The sequence below is a fragment of the Panthera uncia genome (genome assembly GCF_023721935.1).
Source record: "Panthera uncia isolate 11264 chromosome D3 unlocalized genomic scaffold, Puncia_PCG_1.0 HiC_scaffold_8, whole genome shotgun sequence".
NCBI classification, from domain to species: domain Eukaryota; kingdom Metazoa; phylum Chordata; class Mammalia; order Carnivora; family Felidae; genus Panthera; species Panthera uncia.
Window position 1 is genome coordinate 40,097,097 of NW_026057586.1, and position 18,001 is coordinate 40,115,097.

The 18,001-nt window shown below is 42.7% G+C and overlaps 1 protein-coding gene across 3 annotated transcripts in view; it reads right to left on the bottom strand.

Annotated features, from left to right (window-relative positions):
- RNF125 (ring finger protein 125) overlaps window positions 1-15,004 on the bottom strand; it is a 41,254-nt gene extending 26,250 nt beyond the window's left edge. For 2 of the 3 annotated variants that reach the window (XR_007455271.1, XM_049619546.1), the window contains exon 1: window positions 11,357-15,004. Coding sequence is in view for 2 of the 3 variants with exons in the window: in XM_049619546.1 (XP_049475503.1) it covers window positions 11,357-11,520 (164 nt within the window). In the remaining variant the exon portion in view is untranslated. The remainder of the gene's footprint in view (window positions 1-11,356) is intronic. The other variant, XM_049619545.1, reaches the window with a different exon arrangement.
- Window positions 15,005-18,001: the final 2,997 nt, after the last annotated feature.

Here is an 18,001-nt window from a genome sequence, read left to right on the forward strand (position 1 = left end):
GTATTCATTTCACTACAGGCGTAATTTACCCCGAAAAAACATAAACAAATACTGAAGTCTGGTTAGTACTATGTATGTTGAGAGAAGAAGGAATTGAGTGTGCTGATTATTGTAATCTACTCTGAAATGTATCCAAAAGTAAGGTGGATCAATGATGGATAGGTACGCGATAAAATGAGATAAAAGCAATATAGCAAAATTAACAATTGTAGAATCTAGTTGGTGAATATCTAGGTGTTCACTGCACAATTTCTTCCAATTTAGTTGTAGTGAAGTTCTTCATAATAAAACGTTAGGGGAAAAAACGTTAGGGAAAATTAACCATCTTACTATGACTTAAAGTTTGTTTACTCCTGAGAAAAAGTTAGCTGAAATTTAGGAAGGGAAATTTTTGGAGGATGAGAAACCTGAAATGTTTAATGGAACATGAAGAGAAAAACATTAAAAAAAATTTTTTTTAACATTTATTCTTTTTTTTTTTTTGACAGAGAGAGACAGAGCACGAGTGGGGAGGGGCAGAGAGAGAGGGAGACACAGAATCTGAAGCAGGCTCCAGGATCCGAACTGACAGCACAGAGCCTGATGCGGGGCTCGAACTCACAGACCATGAGATCACAACCTGAGCCGAAGTCAGATGCCCAACCGACTGAGCCACCCAGGCGCCCCGAAAAAAACATTTTTAAAAATATTTTTTTAAGGACATCCAAATTCCATCTGAAGAAAAGATTATGCTGCATTTATGCTTACTTAAATAAATTTCTTTAAGTTTATTTATTTATTTTGAGAGTACGTGTGTGCGTGCACAAATGCACATGAGCAGGGGAGGAGGAGCAGAGAGAGAGGGAGAGTGAATCCCAAGCAGGCTCACAGGCTCCTTGCTACTAGCTTAGAGCCTGATATGGGGCTCAGTCTCACGAACTGTGAGATCATGACCTGAGCCAAAATCAAGAGTTGGACGCTTAACCAACTGAGCCACCCAGGCGTCCTACTTAAATAAATTTAAAGAGCGCAAAACAATTTGGAATACAATAAAAGGTTGAAGAGAGAAAATTCCATAAGGAATTTTTATAACCATCGCTTTTAGCAAGAAAAGTTAATCCATGGTTATAGAGAAGACTTTACGAGAGAATGCATAAATCTGCACAAACCTCCTTAGACCCACCCATACAAACATTCATGCACTGGTGACATTTTTAGTAATTGCTTACTATTGTCAGTTAGTGTTCGAGATGAAATCGTGGCAGTGCCAAAGGTCCCTGCTCTCAGAGTTCTAGAAATGGCAGAGAGGCAATAAGCAGGTAAACAAATAGACCGGCAAATGATAAATGCTTCGAGAAGAAAACAGTTGACAATAAAAATTGAGTGGGGCAGAGAGAGCATTTAGATGGGTGGTCCCTGAGATGATACTTGAAGGCACCACTCTAAGGAAGATCTGGGAATGGTTTTCCAAGCTGAAAACAAAGAGTACAAAAGACAGGGACGACGTTGCTGAGGTATAGAAAGCCAGCATGCTTGAAAGGCAGGAGGTCCCAGGGAGAATACCTGGAGATATGGGAAAGGGGAGTAAAGGGTCAGGAGACAGACCATAAAGCCATAACTAAGGGTCATCGGAAGGCACTGGAGGGTTTTAAGAAGGAGGGTGATGCAATTTGACTTACATTATATAGATCACTTGGGGTCCCTGAAGAACAGATTACAGAGGTACAAGAGCCTCCTAAGAGTGAGGAGCTTAGGTTTAAGTCATTGGAAGAGTAAGTTCAAGAGAGGGGGATGGCTTAAGACCAGCAAAGAGGCAATAGACAGTGTAAGTGGACAGACAGATTTAGGATTTATTTTGGAAGTGAGGCAAAGGGACTTATGACATACCAAATGACAACAAACATATGCCCTATTATAATAAGTAAAATGAGTCAAACACAAAAGACTACCTATTGTAGGATCCCAAAACGTAGTTACAGAAAGCAGATGGGGTTGTTGGAGCCAGGGGTTTGGGAAGGGAGTTGTCTACAAACAAGGTGAAGGAGGGGGACGTGGGTGACTCAGTCAGCTAAGTATCCGACTTCAGCTCAAGTCATGATCTTACAGTTCATGAGTTCGAGCCCCACCTTGGGCTCTCTGCTGCCATCTTGGAGTCCTTCAGATCCTCTGTCTTCTTCTCTCTGCCCCTCCCCTGCTTGCACTCTCTCTCTCTCTCTCTCAAAAATAAATAAAAATTTTAACAAAAATGTTTTAAAAAAAAGAATTTGAAGGAACTTTTTAGGGTAATGTAATTAACTGTACTAGGTCTTGTTTGTGGAGGTAGTTATAGGATTATAGATAACTACCAAAATCCATCAACTTGTACACTGTGTGAATTGTACTGTATCACCTCAATAAAACTGAAAAACAACACAACAAAACAAAAATGCCCCAGTGATGGCATGCCTGGGTGGCTCAGTCGGTTGGGCTTCTGACTTTGGCTTGGGTCATGATCTCGTGTTTCATGGGTTTGAACCCCGCGTCGGACTCTGTGCCGACACCTGGGAGCCTGGAGCCTGCTTCTGTGTCTCCCTCTCTCTGCTCTCTCCTCCCTCTCCCCTGCTCATGCTCTCTCTCTTTCTCAAAGAATAAAGAAACATTAAAAAAAAATTTTTTTTAAATGCCCCAGGGACAATAGACTGGAAACAACAACATTGCATGAAGAAGAGCACCGAAATACATACAGCTCAGAACCATTCAGAATCCTTTTTAAAAAAAAATTTTTTTTTACATTGATTTATTTTTGAGAAACAGAGTGAGACAAAGCGTGAGCAGGGGAGGGGCAGAGAGAGAAGGAGACACAGAATCTGAAGCAGGTTCCAGGCTCTGAGCAAGCGGTCAGCACAGAGCCTGATGCGGGGCTCGAATTCACAAACTGTGAGATCATGACCTGAGCCGAAGTTGGACGCTCAACCAAGTGAGCCACCCAGGCGCCCCAGAACCATTCAGAATCTTGCAGGCCTCCTTCCTACCCCACCCCTGGCACATAGTAGCTACTCAGTAAACTGAAATAACTAAATCACTTATGAGGAATGGATCAAAGGAGAATTTTCTGGGCAGGGCCCAACATTCCCATCAATAACACTGTTGTATCCTTCTGAAAGAAACCAAGGGATAGAAATGAACACAATAAGCGATTCCTATTTGTCTGCCCCCTCCCCACCTTCATAAGGTGGTTGAGAATGATCAATCATAAAAGACATAATCAGAATCAAGAGAAATTGGATGAAAGACAGAAGCTAAGGATAGAAGGCATTGTATTTTTTTTAAAACTACTTCAATGTTTTCAAAAATTTTGAGTGAGGGGCGCCTGGGTGGCTCAGCCAGTTGAGCATCCGACTTGGGCTCAGGTCATGATCTCACAGTTTGTGAGTTCAAGCCCCACATAGGGCTCGCTGTTGTCAGCCTGTCAGTGCAGAGCCTGCTTGGGATCCTCTGTCCCCTTCTCTCTGACCCTCCCCATTTGCGCTCTCCTAAAAATAAATATTTTTTAAAAATTCTGAGGGAGTTGCCATTGCTTTAAAATCAGATCTTACAACTAAACCCAAATTTCTGACTTTTCATGAAAAGCTAGTCTCCTCCAAGTCTAGACTCAATTCCCCTGTGGTCATGTGGGCTAATGCCCCCATCCTGTGGAGTACTCACCCTCCACATTCATTTACATCACTTGTTTGCAGCTCCTGAAGAAATGAATTATGAATTCATTCATATGGAAATGACTCTAAGATCTTTGAAACCAGATGGAAACTTAAATACCCTGCTCCCAAGAGTTATTTTATTAACTCCTTGCTGTTTCCTGAAATTACGTGATTATCAATAAGACCCTCATAATGAAGAGGTCAGCAAAGCATTGTAGAAAACTAAGGAAAGGCTTGCTGAGGACACCGGGTACAATTATGTACCCAATCTCAAGAGGTAAAACTGAACCCTATGTATAGTAAGGAGGGAAGGGATGCATTAGGGACTCCATGGGGTCTAAGGCTAAACAGGCAAAAGAAGTATCCAGACATCGTCCCAAATAGGACTCTGGAAGAGCCACTGGCAACATTGAGGTAGATCTAACATTTTATTTCTGTTCTCAAGAAGAGGCTGCCTCACTGTGGGCATGCCAATGGGAAGCTGAATGAAAATCTTGAGCGGGCTTGGTAAGCTTGAAAATGTGAATAGAATAAGGGGAATTGCTATTGTTATTCAAGGTGATAAGAATCTTAGGCTAAAACATTCCAGTGTAGGGCAATAAACACGTACACACACCCACACACACCCCACTCCCTCTTCACCTACATGCATCAGCCTGGACAGGCCTGAGTACAGCTATTCTTAGAGCATAAACCCTCCAGCCACCCACTGCCCCTAAGATTTCCTTTGATGTATTTATGTATTCAATTAGGTTCCACTCAAAGTCCATCCCGGGAATGGCTCAGCTTCCAAAACCTGACTCTGCATATCTCTATACCACATTAAGTATTGATTTAAAATTTAATCCCATAGGGGAGCCTGGGTGGCTTACACGGTGAAGCAACTGACTTCTGATCAGGTTGTGATCTCACACTTTGTGGGTTCAAGCCCCGAGTCGGGCTCTGTGCTTACTGCCTGGAGCCTGCTTTGGATTCTGCGTCTCCCTCTCTCTCGGCCCCTTCCCAACTTGTGCTCTGTCTCTCTCTCTCAAAAATAAAAAACATTAAAATATAAATAAATAAAATTTAACCCCCTACAGAAAAATTCTATTTTTTTAACTTAAAATCTTAGAGGGGTGCCTCTCTTTAACCTTCAAATGCTGTCCTCAACTTGCTGTATTTTACTGTCAATTAAATAGGGTTGGCTAAAGCCATGCTTCAAACTTTAACATGGCTATCAATCACCTAAACATCCTATTAAAACAGTTCCCAATTCAGTAGATGTGAGATGGGACCCAAGATTCTGCAATGCTCCTGGTCCACGGGCCCGCAGCCAAGTTCTGAGGAAAATCTCGGTGTAAAACTCAATCTGCTACATTATTTAGGTTTTGTTTGTTAGAGAATACATAATTTAACAGATCACTAATATTTAATTTGCCTATGACAATACTAATGTTGCTAAGTAAACACAGAGCAATCCGACCACCAGAGGAGGCATATTTCAGGCCAGCTTAATCACATCTTTCTGAAATTCTCAGTAATACAGGGACAGATGAGTAACCTCATAAAAATAATGGAGTTCCAAAACTATGATGGAACTGCTATCTGTTACTCAACTACATAGCATCCGTTGGCTGTCACTATAGAGTGGTTGTTCCTGCCTGAGGGACATTCACCAAAGTATTCAATCTGCATTTTATTTTAGACTCATTCATTAATTCAACTAATATTAAACATCTACTAAGTGCCAGACTTTTAAGGAACAGCAATGTAGGAAGTAGCATTCTCTTATTAGAGCAATGGCTCTCCAGAGTGTTTGGACCTTGATGGTACAAGAGATTCTAATCACCTGAATTTAAGTGATGCTTAACCCAAGCACACGGGGAAGAGGAGTCATTCTGTATACACTTGCTTTAAGATCAGGGGTCTGGATGCTCATATTTAAACTTCCAAGTTTCATCTTGAAGTCAAATCACAGGTCAAATAATATGTCAATGATAATTGGCAATCAGTTAGGAACTTCCACAACCTTCCACTTCTTCAATTCACCTGCATCTGCGCCCATTTAATGCTCTACATCCTGTGAAATGAATAAACTGTCCATTCTCCTAGCTAAGGCCAATCCTCCCTCCACTCCTCAATCCTGGCTTGTAAATTCCAGCACCTTCCTCCCACTCCAGGGCATTGCTTCTGAAATTCTCTCCTCTCCCATGAATGAGTTTCCCCCTCACTATTGATTCATTTCCATAACCATGTGGCATACACCATTTTTCTTCTCTTATAAGAAAACTCTCTTGATCCCACTTCTCCTTCCTGTTATTGTCCCAATTTCTCTCTTTCGCTTGCCTCCCAACTACATCAAAGGAATTCCTATGCTTCTTTCCTCTAGCGCCTGTGATCGATCACCAAACCACTCTAATTAGGCTTTGGCACCTACCATTCCACTGAAACTGTTCTTCTCAAGGTCACCAATAGCCTCCACATTACTAAATCCAGTGATCAATTCTCAATCTTCATCCACCAGACCTTCAAGCATCACTAGATTCAATGGATCCCTCTTCCCTCCAAAGTGCTTCTTGCACTCACTTGGCCTCCAGGACACCAGATGGTTTCCTTCCTACCCCTATGGCTACTTCTTTTACAAGTTTTCTCTCTCTCTCTCTTTTTTAATGTTTATGTATTTATTTTGAGAGAGAGAGAGAGAGAGAGAGAGAGAGAGAGCACATGCACAAGCAAGGAAGGGGCAGAGAGGGAAGGAGAAAGAGAATCCCAAGCAGGCTCCTCCCTGTCAGTGCAGAGCCCAACGTGGGGCTCAATCCCATGAACCATGCGCTCGTGACCTGAGCTGAGACCAAGAGTTGGATGCTTAACCGACTGAGCCACCTATGTGCCCCTGATTTTCAGGTTTTCATGTCTCAGCTTCTAAATGTTGGTATGTACCACTGCTTAGTCCTTGGACCTCTATTCTTTTCTGACTACACTTACTCCTCAATAAATTCATCCAGTCCCATGGATTTATATCAAGGATATGTTTATGATTCCCAGTTTCATTTATCTACAGCTCAGATCTTCCTCTGAACTCTAGACTCACATATCCAATCGCCTATCCAACATCTCTTGGTTGTCCCAAACTTGGCCTGTCAGTTATGGAATGCCTGACCTGACCTTGTTCCTCATTCCACCTTCCCAGTCTTTCCTATCTCGCTTAGGGCAACCCCAACCTTTGCTCAAGCCAAGCACCTTACACTCAGCCTTGACTCCTCACTTCCTCCCACACTCCACATTGAATCCACCTTGTTAGCTACACCTTCATACTGATCTAAAATTCTACCATTCACCACCTCCACTGTTCCCTTGCTGGTTGGTCCTGGTCTCTTTGCTGGATTGTTACAGTGGCCTCCTAACTCACTCTCCTGGTCCTGCTCTTCCCACTGCAGTCCATTCTCAACACAGCAGCCAGAGTCATCCTTTTAAATCAGCTCATGCCATGACTCTGTTCAAAATCCTCATTTAGGGGCGCCTGGGTGGCTCAATTGGTTGAGCATCAAACTTTAGCTCAGGTCATGATCTCATGGTTCAGGAGTTCAAGCCCGGCATTGGGCTGTCTGCTGTCGGCGCGGAGCCTGCTTTGGATCCTCTGTCCCCCCTTTTCTCTCTGCACCTCCCCTGTTTGCACTCTCTCTTTCTCAAAAATAAGTAAACATTTAAGAAATAAAATAAAATAAATGTCCCACACCCCATGCAACTGCCCCTTACATTTTTCTCGAGCTGAACTACCTTCCTCACCTTCTAACTTCCTCCAGAAAAAGGTTGTTGAGACACTGTTTATTAATAGTTCATGCTGAATTAAGTATAGAAATTGAGGGAAGTATTTTCAGAAGCTTGTAGAGAAATCTGACAGAGTAATTTTATGTCTGTTGAGTATATTTAATAACTTTTAAAACGAGGGCTTGTGTTTTATGTATCTTTGGTATTTTTTAATTTCAGTTTCCCATAACACGTTTTTTATTTTATAAAAGTATTGGTCAGTGATGGGCTGAAAAACACAACAAAACAAACAAAACCTCAGTGGTTCTTTACAGCAGATAATTTGAGAAGCACTGCTCTAAATATCTTTAAAATTGCATCTCTCCCACATACTTCCCATCCCGTTTCCTCGCCTATTTTTTTTATCCTTAACACCTATCTCTATATGACAAAGGATATACTTAAAAAAATTTTTTTTTAAATGCTTTTATTTATTTTTGAGAGAGACAGAGACAGAAACAGAGCACAAGTAAGGGGTAGCGGGCAGAGAGAGAGAGGGAGACCACAGAATCCGAAGCAGGCTCCAGGCTCTGAGCTGTCAGCACAGAGCCTGATGTGGGGCTCAAACCCACGAGCTGAGCTGTGAGATCATGACCTGAGCGGAAGAAGTCGGACACTTAACCAACTGAGCCACCCAGGAACCCCTCAACCTCTTGATTCTTTTAGATAACTAACTCCCTTAGCTCCAGCTCTGACCCTTCCCCAAACCCATTGTCCCAGTGCCTTTGGGATATTTCTATTTGGATATTTCCCTCTCAGACCACTGTAGGCTCAACAAGCCCCATCACCTGTTCATTAACAACCTCCTGAGCTGAACTCTGTCCCCTTTTATCTGTTACTTGCTAAGGAGTTTCCTTCCACTCCTTTCTCCCCCCTTTATCACATCCAACTGGTCAACAAATTTCCTTGAATACTTACTTTAAATATAAATCAGACTCCCTTTCAGCTTCCTTTATACAGCTTCAACTTATCTGCCCCCTCCCCATCTGCCCCCTCCCCCTCACCCACTGATAGTATAAGATAAAGTAGAGGTAGGAAACCTTTCCCCCAAAATATGTTTTAACAACTGATACAGAGATATGAATAGAGTCAATTTGAAATGACAGAGCATTAAAATAGAACTTCTTAAATTCAAGGCCACCAAAGGAAAAAGAACTAAGCTAAAAGAAAGGCTATCTGGGACATCTTGAAAATGTCATAGATCAATCTTTTATGGCCCGGTTTTATTCCAAAAGAAATATAAAGATAAGAAATAATACTGTTTGTGGGTTCTTGCTTTGTGGAATGACTTTAAAGGAAATAGAAATCCTGTATTGAGAACTTATGATGAACTACTTTTACATTTCTTAAAAATTCATAAAAATTCCATTATTCACCCTATTTTACAAATGAAGAAACAGAGTCAAAGAGATTCAGCAACGTGGTGGTCAGACTGCTGGTCAGTGGCAGGGCTGAATTTCAAATCAAGCCCACTGTTTCTACTGCATCACAATACGATTTATAAAGTGCTATGTACATATTCATTCAATGTATTTTTGCCATTATTAATATCTTGCTTGACTTGAAATAGGTTTATTTTATTTTACTCATTATTATTTTTTTTTTTAAGTAGGCTTCCACACCCAGCACGGAGCCCCATGTGGGGCTTGAACTCACACCCTGAGATCAAGACCTGAGCTGAAATCAAGAGTGGCACCCTTCAAGGACTGAGCCACCCAGGCACCCTCTATGAAATCAGTTTAGAAACAGAAATCAGCATACACAAACAAGTTCAAAAAGTTTGGAAATTAGCTTCCATATGGGATAATATAGACAGGTTTCATCTGCATTTCTTCATTTCCCAAAGGTCAATGGAAGAGAGTAATTCATTTCAGAAATACAAATGGTGTTAACAGCGCTCACAGTCTCCAGTGCAGAGGGAATTGGAGTTAACATTTAGAAAGTGGAAGGGGCCCAAGTAAATTTGCCAAAGGGAGGAATATGGAAATTCTGCCCACAGCCAGAACAATGGACACAGATTTGTCAAAACAAAGAACAGTAAAAGTGAGGGAAGGCCATTCCTCCAGCCCTTGTTGTGCTACTTCATGACTATTTTTCCAGTTGCTGGTTTCCTATTCAAACTCTAACAAAGAAAAAGATTAAACAAAAGATTTAACTTTTTACACCTATGTATTATCCTTCAGCAGAACCAAAACCCTGCGAACAGTAAGTTACAGTATTCAAACTCCAAAAGGAGCGGGGGTGGATAGAAAACAATCCCCAATCAGATAACAATCTCCAATACCAAAGTCACCCAATTCCATTCAGTTCTACAAAAGACACCATCAAGACGTGACACCCGCTGTGTATCTTTGGGGCAACTTTAAAGTTCTAATGCTCATTCAGGCTAAATTTAAATGTAGTTACCACAAGGTTATTACTGCCCTGAGCTAATCAATATATTATACTGTCACACAACAATATCTTGGCTTCCATCTTGGCTTTGGGGTTTATGTCAATGAACTATATCTGGACAGCTGAGAAACAACATCAGTAATCAGACAGGAGGTCAATTAGACTTGAGTTTAAAGTACAAAGCTGAAACAACAGGCCCTGAAAATGCAGCCACAAAATAATGCCCAGGGCACTCTTTATTTAAAACACTGTGTGGGCTGCATTTTTCTTCCTTGGCTCACTACTGGGCTTTTCAGTGGTGAAAACTGCTTCTCAGTTACTGGTCTATAGGTGTCAAGGACCACCTCAGTCCTTTTAAAAACATTTTGTGCACGTGCATTTATAATATGGTAACTTTTTTCCTGGTAAGCCAAAAACACTTAACTAGCCATTGCGGTATTACTGCCTTGGAGCTTCATCAAACTATAAACGGCCGGCCAAAGACATTAAGCGGGCTTCCGCTCTCTATGCAACCACCCCCCATCCCCGCACCCCGATCCCAACAGGCACACACTCGGCCACACACCCAGGCAGCCACGGAAAGCAAGCTTCTATGTAAACAGAGTGAACGAATCCACAGATCCAACTCCTATTACTAGTTACTCAAGCACACGTTTTACATAGGGATTTTGTTTTTAAACTCTTAGAAACTAACAGCAAGTTTTAGTTCCATGGTACCTGGTTTTTAAGACAGTTATTTTTATCTATACTTTCCGGCGATTTAGGGAAGCGCTGCGTAAGGGAGGGTAGTCTGTAAGCTCCCGTCACTTTGTGGCTGGGTTTTTAAACGGCTACACTCCAGGGCTCCGTGCTAAAGTTCAAATCCCAGCCCCGCCCTGACAGGTACTTAAACTGTTAGGACTACAGAGTCACTTGGGCGTTCCAGTTAGGGTTGATCATTCAGGGGCCTGAATGTCCGTGTTAGGAAAGGGAGGTGGGGGTGGAACGACAGTTTGCTCAGATCTTTGTTTGCTCAAGAGGCTAGCCTCAGTGGGCGTTCTAGAACATGTGCACAAGCCAGCAAAACAAAACCGACCTGGGTTCTGCGGGGAGGGCGAGGGGGAAGCACGGCCCGATTAACTGAGTTCAGCGGGAGAAATGTTCTGCAGGAGCTCACTGCCTTGTGCCGAAGCGGGTGCTGGCTCTCCAGCCAACAGCACTTTCCCCACTTGGCAAGCCCCGGCTCCCGGAGGGTCCCGCTCCTGGGATCCCCATCCCTGGGGCTCTGCACTTGGGCTCCGGGAACAAGCAGCTGGGGTGATGGGGGGAGGCGCTGCAGAGCCCGCTTGTTAATGTTTTCGCCTCCTGAAATCCTGTGTCACCTTCCGACTGGTCATTTCTCCCGCGGCCCGCACTCGACGGGTCCAGGTGTCTCCCTGCGGTAGCTTCATTCGAGCGCTGGCTCCTGAAATCCCCCATGCCTTCCCCCAACCTCTCCCTCCCCAAGGTGGGCGCGCGAGCCGAGCTCCCCCGGCACTTACACGTGGCCACAGCGGGTCCGGACCGGCTGGTGCAACACCTCGAGGCACACGGAGCAGTCGAAGGACGTGACGGGCAGCTCCGGGTCCCCCCTGCGCTCCAGGGCCCGCGGGGCGGCCGAGGCGGCGGCGGATTTGCCGCTATCGCTGCTAAGCACGGAGCCCATGGCTGCGCCTCTCGCCCAGACAGCTGCCAAGAGTTCAGTGCCTGCTGCCGGGTTGTTTTGTTGTCCTGCGGTAGAGGAAGGAAGTCCCGGCCCAGCTGTGCTCGCCGCCTCCCAGCGCGCCCAGCTACGGCAGCTTAGCAGCAGCCTCAGCCACGGCGCCCAACCTTCGTCTAGGGCAGAAGAGTGTGCGCGGCCGCGCCTGGAACTGGCTTTCGAGCGCAGCCTTAGCGGAGACGGGGAGGCGGAGGCGGCAGCCGCACCGTGCACGCTGCGACATCTCGTGCTCCTGGGAGAACTGAAACCTGAAACCTCAACTGCAGAGCTGAGGACCTGCGCTTCAGTGAGCCTTCCAGGCTATTGCACACAGCCTCCTTACCCAGTCCTGCAAGTTACAGAGAGTGCGGGCCTGGTCATGCTTTATGGGAACCAGACCCCACACGTAAGGTGCTGGTCCTATCTGCCCTGCACTGTGGGAATCACCATAGGCTACAAAGACGAAATTTGATCGAGTGTCGCCAGGACTTCAGTCATCTAATCAATACTCCACTAATGGAGAGGTAGTATGGGGCGGTGAAAGGGTTCTGGAAACCCGGATTCGAATTTCAACTGTAAGACAAGGATTCTAGTGCTAAATTCTACGACCCGGGTTTCCTTGGCTCAGGGTCTCCTGCTATTGTTGGTACTCTTCGCCCCATTCTCTTTTAGACATGACCAAATATATCATTTATTAAGTCACACATTTAATAAGACTTCTTTAGTGCCCACTGTATGCCAGACTTCATTCTGGTGATGGTGACACAGTTCCCAACAAGGAGACAAACTGCCAGTTTTCACAGAACTTACTTAAAAAAAACAAAACCGAAAACATTTATTTTGAGATAATCAGATTCACATGCTTATCATTTACACATAACACATAGTAATATATAATACACACATATATCATGCAGTAATACATGTAATACATATTAATCTTATAAACCTTACCCAGTTTCCCCCAGACTTTAATTTTAATGAGAAGATATAATCAACAAATAAATGAACAAGATCATTTCAGATGATAAGAGCCATGAATAGGGTAAAACAGGACTGAGGATGGGGATGGGGAGGATAAGAAGGTCAGAGAAGACTATTTGGATGAGGCAAAAAAGTCATTTGAGCAATCATGAATAATGAAAGGGGGTCAGCCATTCAAAGATGTAGGAAGAAGCTTGCTAAGCACTGAGACCAGTGAGTGAGAAAGCAACAAAGAGCAGAAAGAAGCCCGTGGAGCCAGAACACAGGGGGACAGTGGGGTAGATGGCATGTAAGATAGGAGAAGAGTCTGATCATATATACTCAATCTCATAAGCCAAGACCAAGAGTTTGGATTGTATTTCAAAACCGTGATTTCATTTACCATGACTACCTTATGATTTCAAAAAGACAAGAACAAAATAAAAATGGAAGCAGAGAAACCAGTTGGAGACTACTGAATTAATCCAGGTGAGGATGATGGTGGCTGAAACCAGTGAGTTATCTGGGTTGAAGGTCAGAGATGGACAGACTTGGGATACATTTAAGAGAAAGACCTAAAGCGGCTTGCTAATGAATTGGATATAGAGGTAAAGGAAAGATAGCCATCCTTATCTTTAAAAGAAAAACAAAACCCTCCCTTGATTCCACTTGTCCCTCAGCTCCTGCCCTATGTCCTCTTAAAGGCCAAATTTCTTGACCTGCTTCTTTACCATCTGTCTCCATTTCCGAATTTTCCTCTCTTTATCCAGTCCAAACTGGGTTCTGAACTGAACCATTCCACTTCCATCTGTCTAAAAGTTGCTTCTTCACCAGTCACCTGTGGCCTTCATGTGGCTAAATCCAACAGAATCTTTTCAGTCTTTTTCTTCCTTGACTTCTCAACTGCATTTGTAGGTGTTGAGCACACCTTCTTTGTCGAGCACGCCTTCTTTGTAGAAACTCTTTGACTTTCCCTCTTTCTTTCTGTTCTTCTCAGTCTCCTTCACTGGCTTCTTCTTTTCCATGGAAAAACTAAGTGCTGGAGGCCCTAGGATTCTGTTGTAGGGCCTTTTCTCATTCCTCACCCTCTCCCTAAGAATCTCAAAGATCACATAGATTCTGTTACCATCTGGGTTCCAAAGACTCTTAAGTCTTTATCTCTATTCTGAGCCACTCAGATGTCCAACTGCTTACTTGACGTAACCACCTCGTTGCTTCAGGCACCTTCAGTTCAACAAGTCCAATAATGAACTCATTATAGTAATCTCCCACCTGTTCTACCTCCAGTTGTTTATCCCTGTCTTAGTAAATGGCACTACAATCTAGCTGGTTGCTCAATCCAGATGCCTGGGAGCCATCTCGATTTCTTTCTCTTCCTCATTCACATCGAATCAATCACAATCCCAATTCATAATTCTGCCTCCAGTGTATCTCTCAGTATCTCTTGAACAGGTTCATTTTTCTCTATTCCCATGGCAACCACGTGTTTTAAATCATTGCATTCTCTTGTGTTACCTGTTGCAATAGTTTGTATCTCCTACACTTGCCTCCACTATTGCCACTGTTCAATCTATTATCCACATTGCAGCTAAAGTGATCTCTTGAAAAGCAAAATTCACCACATGCTTAAAAGCATTTAATGGCTCTCCATAACCCTTAGAATTAAATTCCAGATCTTTAATAGGATCTACAAAGCCCTGTGTGATCTTCCTCTTTCATTAAATATAATCAGTTAAGATGCCTTCAGTGGTCGGGATATTCAACTAAAATTGCCTTAATCAATAAGGATATTTATTATCTAATAAGATAAATTAGTCCAGAGGTGAGCACTTCCAGAGTTGGCTCAGTAGTTCAGTGATGTCTTCAAGTGTCCAGCCTCTTGCCATCCCAGTGTCTTTCTCAGGGCAGAAAGATGGCGAGAACAGCTCCAACAATCACGTCTACACAAAACACTCTCCAAAACCAGAAAGGAAAGACGGGAATTCAAAATAATTATTTTTGGCCCCATCTGCTATCACTCTCTCCCTTATTTTCCATGGTCCTAAATTTCTCTATTTCTTTCAGTTCCTTGAGTAACTAAGTTTTCTCTAACCTCAGGACCTCTACACATGCTTTTTTGGCTCTGCCTAAACGCTTCCTGCCAATACCCACCACTCTCAACTTCTTCCAACTCAAAGTTCAGGTCTTAGTTTGGTGATTTTCTACACCGCGTCCATCTCTTACTATCTCCTTGATTTTCTCATAGTCTGCTGCATTTGCCTTCCTATTAATCTTGCTTGTGACTACTTCAAGAGTTAGAGATAGTGCATGTAAAGTACCTGACATGTAGGGAGTGACACATATATTTATATTTATATATGTAACTCAATACTAATCTCATAGGTAGACATTATTGTTCCCATTTTATAGGCTCAGAGAATTTAACTTAGCAAAGGCTACATAATGCAAATAAGTGACAAAACAGTGTTTTTATTCTAGATCTTTTGTTTTAAAAATCTATGTGCTCTTTACTAAGGGACTTGTGTAAAAATAAGAAGCACTTAGAATCTTAGAAAAAGAATAAGACAAAATTAAGTAATATAAAGCAGGAAAATGGAATAGGGAAGGCTAGGTAAAATGAAGTATCTAATATCATTTATAAGGTTCCTAATAAATTTATAAAGGTGACAATGACGACGACGATGATGATGATGACGATGATGGTGTCAGCCAGAGAATAAATTTAGGATTCAGATTCTAGGTCCTGGCTAGCATCAGAAGTATAAATTAGTATAAAGGAAATTTAAAAGCCTTATAATCAACATCTCTGATATCACATGTAGTGGGAAGAAAGACTTTTACTATATGACCTTTTGCACATTTTGACATTTGTACTGTGGACATCCATTGCAATAGATAAAAATTAGAACTTTTACATACAAATGCCCTTTAACTCAGCAGTTCTACTCCTTGAACCAATATGTGGACAAACATGTGCACAAGGAAGCACAACAGGAATGTTCTTTGTAGCATTGTCTATAATACCAAAACCTTGCGACCAACAAAATTTCTATTCATACAGGAATGATTACATATATTATAGTCCATACATACTGTGGAGGGCAATGCAATAGTTAAAAAAGAACAGGTAATGTTCTTTTGTTATAGCACTTAACTACATATCAGATATTAGTCTAAGTACTTTATACGTGTTCACTAATTTAATCCTCATATTAACCCTAGGACATAGGTAACTAATATCATCCTTGCTTCCAAGAAAGAGAGGTACAGATAGCTTAAAAACTTACCTTAGATCACATTTATGGTAAAAAACAGAGTTCAGAGTCCAACCCAGGAAATCTGGTTCCTATTTATTTATTTATTTATTTATGAGAGTGAGAGACAGAGAGCACAAGTCGGGGAGGAGCAGAGAGAGAGAGGGGGAGAGGAGACACAGAATCCGAAGCAGGCTCCAGGCTCTGAGATGTCAGCACAGAGCCTGAAGCAGGGCTCAAACCCATGAACTGTGAGATCATGACCTGAGCCGAAGTCGGACACTCAACCAATTGGGCCATCCAGGTACCCCTCAAGAAATCTGGTTCTTAATGTCTATGAACTTCATGCAATACTGGTCGTCCTCTACTGTGGATAACATGGAGGTATCTCTAAGACACTGTTACCTAAAAAAGCATGCTATGGAAGAAAGGGATGTTATTAAATAAAACAAAACTCAACATAAGGTACGCTTCTCATGGAGAAAAGCATTATGTTTCTCACTGAAGGAAAGCAGTACAGTCTATTTTCAAGATCCTAGCTGTTTCTCTTGCTCGCTGAGTAACCTTGGCAAGTTACTTCTTTGGTCTTAGTTTCCTCATTTGAAAAACACAGATAACATGTACTTGTAGAATTGCGAGAGACTGACTGCAATAACATTGAAACGCTTGCTCACTGTCTGGCAGGTAGTGTTAGTTCTCTCTCTGACACCGTTCATTTCCCATTCAGGAAGAGCCTACTATGTGTCCAGGTCTGCACCAGACACGGGGGTGGGGGGGGGCGCAACTGGGAGCAAGACCCAGTGAAGTGGACAGCTGTTGTTTTTGTTCCGCCAAGCATCTCCACTTCTTCCCTAACGACACCAGACACTCTTCATTTAGAGGAATTTTCTTTCCATCATCCCACAAGACTTCGTGGGGCTGCCTATCATAGGCTCTGCCTTTTACCTGTCATGGGCCTCCCTTGGCTTGGGTAGAAGTTCCTGTTGCTGTGGTCTGCAGCTTCTCTGGTGTCTGTCCTTCCTAAGCTGATGCACTTCCTTTTTTATCTTCTAACTATGTAGCATCTTACCAGTACTTCCTTTTTCTTCTTGATTAATTTCCTCAAAGTTGAGTTTTGTTGCTTGCAACCAAACATACTGATGTTTTTGTCCTGTGTCCTCAAGGACTTTCATGACCTAGTAGGTAAGATGGACAAGAAAAGTGGCATTGCATTTATCACTTGATATAAGACCCATGTGTAGACAGAGAAACAGCAATGGTGCTAACTTATCCCAGGGGGATATAATGAAGAGGAGAGGAAACAAAGAACATTCCAGATAGAAGGAAACTGGAATGAAGGAAAGAAAGGCAGAGCATTCTAAAAAGAAGGGACCTGGTGAGTATAGAAAAGAAGAAAGTTTGGAGTATCTACAAACAGTTCCTTGGTGGTTGGAGTTTTCAGCACAGGGTGGGTGATGGGGAGAGAAAAAACTGGAGACTTGGGCAGAGACTGTATGTATGAAAGATGTATTGGCAGGTTAAAGATCTTCAACTTGCTTTGTGACATTGTGGAGCCAATTAAGAGTTTAGGTAGAAGAATGACATGGCGAAATCTGCAATTTTGACAAGTCACTCTGTCTATGTCAAGAGTCGTCTAACTTTATCTAGCATCAGAATCACCTGAGTAGCTTGTTAAAATGGTCCCATTCCAAGATATTTGAATTTATGGCCCAGGGTGAGCTACAGAAGTTACATTTTTTTAAAAAGTAGTCTCCACGCCCAATGTGGGGCTGGAACTCACAACCCCCAGATCAAGAATTGCATGCTCTACCATCTGAGCCAGCCAGGCACCCCAGAAGCTGCATTTTTAACATTTGCCCAGCTGGTTCTGATGCAAGGTTCAATGGGCCATTCTTTGAGAAACAAGATTGTATACGATGGGCAAGCAGCAGACCCTTCCAGTTACTTTGACAACAGCAGGGATGTCAGGTGGGAAGAGACTTACATTCATTCCTAATGTAATCCGTCCATGACCATGAGCCTGCCTCCTCAACAATGGCAACACTACACTGGTTAATATCCTGGCACTGAAACATACATGCTTCTGAACTTATAAAGAGAATTAAAAAACTTCCTATCCATTAACCAATGGAACATAATAAAGATCCCTAGTGTTCTACAGAAATCTAAATATCCCAGAAATGATCTTGAATAGTGTTCAGCACACCTCCACCATCTGAAGTGTTGTTTGA